This window comes from Brachycentrus maculatus, unplaced genomic scaffold (genome assembly GCF_059751285.1).
Source record: "Brachycentrus maculatus isolate JH-2025_06_01 unplaced genomic scaffold, ASM5975128v1 h1tg000326l, whole genome shotgun sequence".
NCBI lineage: Eukaryota > Metazoa > Arthropoda > Insecta > Trichoptera > Brachycentridae > Brachycentrus > Brachycentrus maculatus.
This window is the reverse complement of record NW_028281075.1, coordinates 2,142,378-2,150,042: the sequence shown is the minus strand read 5'-3', so window position 1 is coordinate 2,150,042 and position 7,665 is coordinate 2,142,378. Positions and strand designations below refer to the sequence as shown.

At 32.9% G+C, this 7,665-nt stretch overlaps 1 protein-coding gene across 1 annotated transcript; it reads left to right on the top strand.

Annotated features, from left to right (window-relative positions):
• Positions 1–425: 425 nt before the first annotated feature.
• Positions 426–3,609, top strand: ND-SGDH (NADH dehydrogenase (ubiquinone) SGDH subunit). The gene is made up of 3 exons (XM_088268520.1): positions 426–609; positions 2,569–2,824; positions 3,358–3,609. The coding sequence occupies exons 1-3, from the start codon at positions 452–454 to the stop codon at positions 3,508–3,510; spliced, it is 567 nt and encodes a 188-aa protein (XP_088124646.1). The 5' UTR covers positions 426–451; the 3' UTR covers positions 3,511–3,609.
• Positions 3,610–7,665: the final 4,056 nt, after the last annotated feature.

Here is a 7,665-nt window from a genome sequence, read left to right as displayed (position 1 = left end):
TTCAATAATATATAAAAGACCATAGCAATTTCAGTTTAGTCGTAAGTGTTTTTGCCTCATAAATCACATGAAATTATAGTAACATTAAACATAAATAATAAATTCACTTACGAGTAGGTAAAAGCTATAAAACTTAAAAAGTTGAAGCTTAAGTACGGCCATGATAAGCGGTATTGCATAAGCCGTAGCTAGACTTCAGAATTACTTGAATTTTAGATAATTTAAATAACAGTTGACCTGATGATAGGATGGTTATTCCGAAACTGGTAGTCGTGAAGTAAAGTTGCAAGTGGTATTGCACAAAGTGAACGTGAATGCAAAAATTATAGGATGAATGATTTTCCACTAACTTTATTATGTTCCATCACAATATATTATTGTCTGTGCTAGTCTATGACGGTCTATGATATAATAGTCTATGGTCTGATCTGCGGTCATCTATGATAAAAACATGGCTGTGTGGAGCAGTTTTCGTAAATTATTTAATAATAATTTATTAGAAAAAAACTTAAAGAAAACTTTTAATAACCAAAATGTGAAGCTTTCTTTAAATTCGGTGATGAGGAGTGGTCATGATGAACCTAGAAAAATGTTCATTACGCCTTCCAGGTGAGCTTTCTCATCGGCGTGTTATCTAACTAATTTTGACGTTTAGGAAGTCCAAAATTATTTTAATACCCATATATTTAAAAAAAATCAACTTTAGTAAGTTAATTGTTTAATTATTAATTTCTCTATTTCATATTACATATATTGGTTACGTTTCTTTTAATTGATCATTCTTCCGCTTGCCTGTTATGTTGCATATTTGCTCTGCAATGTATTAATGCTTACTATAATTAATTATTGAATCGGTTATATTATTACGAAGTTCACATAAAAACACTTATTTGTGTACTTTTTTGCATAGCTTTGCATTTTGTTTCGGTTGTCACGTGACATTTATTATGGAGCCTTTACTTTATCTTAATTTTACAATGGGTATATAAAATTTTGCTCCAAAAGTTATGTTTTTCAAATAAGATTTGATAGATAGGCAATTTAACTATTATTGTGTCTTAGCGAAAAAAAAACATATTGTGAATATATAATATTTGGAATAATCATAATATGCACATTTTTTTTAAATTAAAAATAGTGTCAGTTTACCAAAATATCAATGACATAGCTCGTTGAAATTTTCACGACTAGTTTCTTGGATTCTACCCCCATTGGATGGTAAAAAGATGACCGCCATAGAAAAATCACGAGAAGTGGATATTCGACCCTCGCTTTTCTCCTTAAAAATATTTTATTTTTATTATATCGTGGGTATACTGGCAAAAAACGTAAGAGTATGTCAGGACAGATGAGTGTGATGTTCCACCCTCTCTGCCTACCCCTGTGGTGAAACGGCGTGATGGTAGTAGTAGTAGTCGGTACATCTGAAATATATTTTTATTTGTTAGCATAAAACGTTAACTCTAAAATCCCTGTTATTTAAAGCTTTTAGCCTGAATAAAATACCCGCTATTAAACTCAAAGATGAATTTACTTTCAAAACCAAATATATATGACATTTCAAACTACTTAGTGTATTTTGCCAGTTTATAGAACGTAGAACGTTGAACGTTGTTAAAACATTATAATATGCATCATTAAGTCAAAATTGCATATTTTTTTTCAAAACAACTCCATTTGTCCTACTCAATGGCGGAAGAACCGCTTGTCATTAGAAATGCTCGATAATGCGGCTGCACATGTCGCCACGTGTTATCTTACAGATTCCAATAGGAATATTGCACACTGACTGAACATTGATGTGTTACTTGAGCCCAGTACAAAAGTAATATTTAGATCTGTATTTGGTCTACAATAATGAATGTATCGACATGATTCATTGTTTTCCTGACAGGTGACCCTTATTGTCACGATATGTTCATTATTGTAGACCAAAAAACAGATTTAAATCTTTGTTGTACTGGGCTCAAGTAACACATCAAAGTTCAAGTAGCCCCGTTCTACGGTATTCTAAAAACCTCAGATGCGGCATCCAGTTTTGGCATTATTTAGATGTGTGGTAAGATCATCCATGGAAATATGTATTGATTACAGTTCTTATATGTATTTCCATATAAGACCTGTTATTTTATTATTATTATATATATTTTTTTACATCTCAACATAGATGAAGAAGAATATGGAAGTCTGGGCATTTACGGGGCTGACGACCTTCATAGGCTGGTTTAAGTGATCACTTTACACATGTGTAACATTCACCAATTCTACCCATGATTGACAACCACACTACACAAATTCTTGGAAGTTCTATATATATGATCTAATATTGAAACATTGTGCTTGAATCACTAGAATTTCACTAGAGACATCTGTTGGTGAGATGAAAGAAGCTTTTTATTGAGCAGAGAAACTCTTTCATTTGTAAATGCCCAGACTTCCATATTCTTTTTCATCTATGTTGAGATGTTGAAAAATTAAATGAAAAATAACTTCTATAATTGGAGATAATCCAGAATTGTAAACAAGTATTTGGACGCACTCAAAATGTTGTATTTCCACTTTTGTTAGATGGCAATGGCACAAGTTCAAGGACATGACTCACTACTACCTGATGGTTGGGATAATCCCGTGCAGTCTTGTGGTGCTGTTGTCCAACCTGTTCATCGGCCCAGCCCAGCTGCGCCCCATCCCCGAGGACTACGTGCCCAAGCACTGGGAGTACTATCGCCACCCCATTACCAGGTTCATTGCCAGATACATTCAGAACAACCCTCAGCAAGATTATGAGAAATTCCTGCACTTTATTTATGAGGAGAAAGAAAAGGTACGTATCATTTACCTGCATTAGTTTACGTGCCTAGGCACCTACAAGCTGTTGGAATGATTTCCACTGATGCAACTCGGAAGCGACGACTTTTTATATTGCCACTCGCATTTTATTTTCCATTCGCATTTAATTGAATTAATTCGCATTTCATTTCGCATTAATGTCCAAGTGGCTTTGTATTAATATAGAAAAAATATAAGAGTGTGGATGAACTTTTATCATCCTAACAAAATCAGTCTCGAAGAAGTACCATTGCATTTGAACTTATATGACTTGTACTGATTTCTGTTAATTTCTGCACATAGTTTCTTGATTTTTTGCAATTATCTATAATACTGACTTCTCACTTTCAATTTGTGTAAAATACCTGTCGTTTTGACAACACCGATGGTTTGAAAACAAATGAATCTCACAATAAGTTTTGTCGTATTTGATTGCGATTACATATTTATAAAAAGGTTATGTGGAACAAATAAAATAGTACCTTTTTTTTTTTAATAGCGTATCTTATGGACTATTTTTCTTTCTAGATGAAAATAAGACGTTTAGAAGAGCAAATAAAAAATAAAATGCATGAGCGTAATGATTACCAAGCATTCTTCTACAAACCTGTTGATGGAAAGTTCTTACGGAGGTATGACGAGTATACCAAGGCCATGGACCAGAGATTGGGAGATCGTTGAAGATGTAATATTTTGCTTTTATTTTATGCAGTTATGTTTTCAATTTGTGAATATCTGGTATCAAATACTATGTAGATAATAAATGTAGATATACTCCAACCATTTTTGTTTTTATTGAATATTTATTACTTAAAATCCTAATATTACTGTATGAATACAATACTAAAATAATCTTAATACATTATTGCCGGGAGCTGACAAGGCAGGGGGGTGAGGGAAACTTGTAAACACAAACCGTATATAAAAACCTATTAAGTATTGCTTATCGTTACACATCGAAGAATGTAACTACCGATTCTTAAAAATTTATTTTGAAGGGACAAGAGGATTATAAAAAAAAAAACTTTCAGGGCGCAAATTAATTATTTATCTACCCTTAGTATTGTTTTGTTGATAATATTTTGTTTAGTAACTACTGATTTGTATTTCTTTTATAATTTAGGGAAACAAAAAATTCCTGAATTATGATAAAGTTTATGAAAATGTATTTTTTATGTGAAAAATATATTTTTGAATAATTTTCTCTACTTAACTTGATAACTTATTATTTACTTTATATTTGGATTTAATGAGATAAAAAAAACAGCAAAAGGTTTATTACATAGTAAATTAATTCTATTTATACAACAACAAAAAATCTTTTTTTGCCAAATCTCATTTTGCATGTGAAAATCAAATAATTTCCTGCCAACACGATTGTGTTAACGTTGACATACATATTTATGCTAGAGAAATGAGCCAGTTTAGTATATAAATGTATCCAAATTCATTTTTCAATTTTTTTTTATTTGTATACTGTAACAGACCAGCTGAGCACACGGCCCTAAAAAGGACCGTATTCATAAGTTTAAGTTTTATTCATGAGAATCGTAAGCGAAGAGCTGTTCCTCTAACAAAGGATTTGTTTGCCACGAAGGAACAGCCCTCGCGATAGGCATAGGTTATTTAGGCTAAGATTAAGTATTTGAAATGTATAATTTGTGTGATGAAACATAGTACGGAGCGACTCTGTCCGAGCGGCCGCCTCCTAATGAAACTCGACGAAATGAGCGAGGAAAGGGGGCGTGGCTCCCACTACTTACGCTGAGGCCTACCGGGACCCAGTGGAATGTGGTGGGGGGTCGCGCGCACGAGCGACAGGGCGACTGGCTCGGCAGATTGGCTCCGTACGCATATAAATATCTCTGCCATTGACCGAATAAAGCATTCCACTCACACCGAGCTCTTCGTTTCACTTTGATCTTCACCGACCCTTCGCCACTACTTCGATCTGGGACCTGACCATCGCTACACCCACTGGACTACGAAAAGACAACTACACGGACCTATGCATTTCTACCCAGCTCGTAACTTTCGGGATTTACGACCCTGAGAGCGACGGAGCGGAGAAGTCACAGCCACACCCATACAGTCTAGCGGTGTGTTGGACATACGCTGTTTGTGCGACACATATATATTTATTTAAATCACAATTTATACATATTTAGAACTTTTTTTTTTGCAGAGACCCATCAAGCTACCTTATGTGTCTTGTTGGTGGAGTTCTTTATTAATACATTTATTTTTGATTTTAACGATTTTAACCTAATATAGACAAAAAAAAGAGAAAAAAATCAAGAATATAAACATTTTACAATTTTCATAAAATTAACTGATCATTTACCCATTCCTTTATTTTGCCTTTGTTCCATATTTTATTGTTTCGCTACTCTTTGATGTCTGGGAATGAATGATGGTGATACAAGATACTTGTTACAAGGATATCGTAGTCATACAGGAGAAAGTGGCCAAGTGCATTTCTTACAAAAATGTGATCATTGACTATTTGATATCTTGCTGGCTTAATATTGCCCTGAAAAAAATCCCAAAGGATTTTAAACTTGAAGTATAATATATTGACTTATTATTTATTTTTTTGCCAAGCAAAAGTGACTTAAATGGCCCTCCTGAACATTTTACATTTTGTTAGTTAGTCATTTTTTCCTGTACGACTACATATGTATATATTTATAACTTTACTTTTTTTTAAAAACCTTATACATATTTAGTTTCTAAAATAGGAAACTAATTTTGGACAGGTGTTTGTAAAAAGAAACAATAGTAAGTGTTAGCACATTTTATTAACATTGAAATACATGTTTGATTTCTAACAATGAAGAGTAACAACATCTAGTGTCGTGGATGTTTCCTAAAGTACACTTGACCTAAACAGACTGATATGAAATTCTACATGATACTAAAGTATTTCAACAAATCATATCCATCTATGCTATGTACTACATACAGAGAATGTCGTAACAATTTACATATTATATATTAAGATTTTTAAGCACATCTTGACGGTAAAATTCCACAGTACTATATTAAAAGTTAGTTCATCTGAACGGGATTGTTTTCCATAAATATTAAGTACATATCACATTCAGCTTTATGAGATCTATGAAATGGGTTAACGCACAAAAAGAAGGGTACGCTGTCACATTTGCAGAGTAAAAAGTAATCTTATTCGTTAAATGGCTCAACGTGGACTTCTCTTCTCTCAACCAACCAGCATTTTCCGTTAATGTAAATAGTTAACTATCAAAATATACCTATCTGTATAATATATTATCAAGTATAGCAAAATCCATTGATCTTTCTACTTCTTAAGTATTTTAAACCTTCCTGGAATTTATATAATTTAAGTTTGGTAAAGTATTCTTACTTTAAAATATACATATAGAATTTAGAAAGCCAACTTCTAAGAACTTCATCATCTACATATCATCATATCTAGACATTATCAAGTTATTAGCATTAGTGGATGATTCATGAATAAGTATAATGAAATATATATCATATTTATTGCCCAAAGTGTTAAAATTTTAAATTTCAATTATTCCGAAGGACATAGGATACGAAAATATTTTTTTCTAATGTTACATAATGTTCAAATGGAAGCATTTCCGTTAATTATATATCTACATCCAAAGTGTTAAGAGAATTTCAAATGGTTTCCATTAAGGTACAGATTATTATTAGAGTATATGATATTGCATTCCTCAATTGACATGCGTAAGTATTATATATTTCTTATTTGAGATTTGACCTCTTGAATTGTTAGTACATATTAAATATTTTGATTCCAACCATCCAAACTTGTTAACACAGTTGTATTTATCCGTATGCTTAGGAACCGAAAGGTATGCATTTTATTCATTTTAAATAAATTGCAGCATCCGTAGCTTTGTGGTTAGTTTTATCTTGGAGGTCCCTAGAGTGGGTTCAAACTAATTATATGAGACTGTTCACACTTTAGGCACCATCGGGTGCGAATAAGGGTAAGAAAACATGTTTTGATTATCCAGGTTGGTATGTACACTGAACTGCAACCATGCACCAAAATTTATAACGAGGACGGTGTAAGTAAATGTGTGCCACAATTCGATAGTCTTTCTTTAAATACCATGAACAAAAGTATCTTAAAATAGTGCATGTACATTAACACATTTTTAGCTGGAAACGCTTAAAAGCGTATTTTACATTCTGTTGGTAGAGAGCGGGAATGCTTTTAGCGTTCTATTTGCTTACTTTTGGTTCAGCGCGAGAGACACCAAAAAAATAATACATATCGAAATTGGGTTTGCGTTACATGTGATAAGGTTACTGGTGATTAGTATGTGACCCTTATTAGTATACTTATTAGGGTCAGGGTTGATAAAAAAACCACCCGACAACAATTTGTTAATTATAGACACACATCTTTAGCGTAGAGCGCAAAACTCCCAAGATCCTAATATTCACTATGCATTTTGCACTCCATGCCAACTCTTCTTCTCTACAAAACGTTAAGGAATTAACACTTATTTAAATTTATATAATGTAACATTGAATACATACTACACTCATACAGATTTCATTTTAGAAAGTCATTATGTACCACCCAACTGAGGAATAACCATCTCTTCTCAGAAACTCTGTTGTAATTGATGACTCCGTTAAGGGGCTTCAATTAATTATCAATGGGGTAAATAGGTACTTCATGCACATGGGGCTTAAAATAAGTGTTCAAAAAACTCATGTGTTGAGCAATAGCTCATACCTAGATGCCCAGCAAACCTTGACGTTGAGTGACCAGTTTGGGAGTGTACATAACGGAAAATGGCAACCTTTATC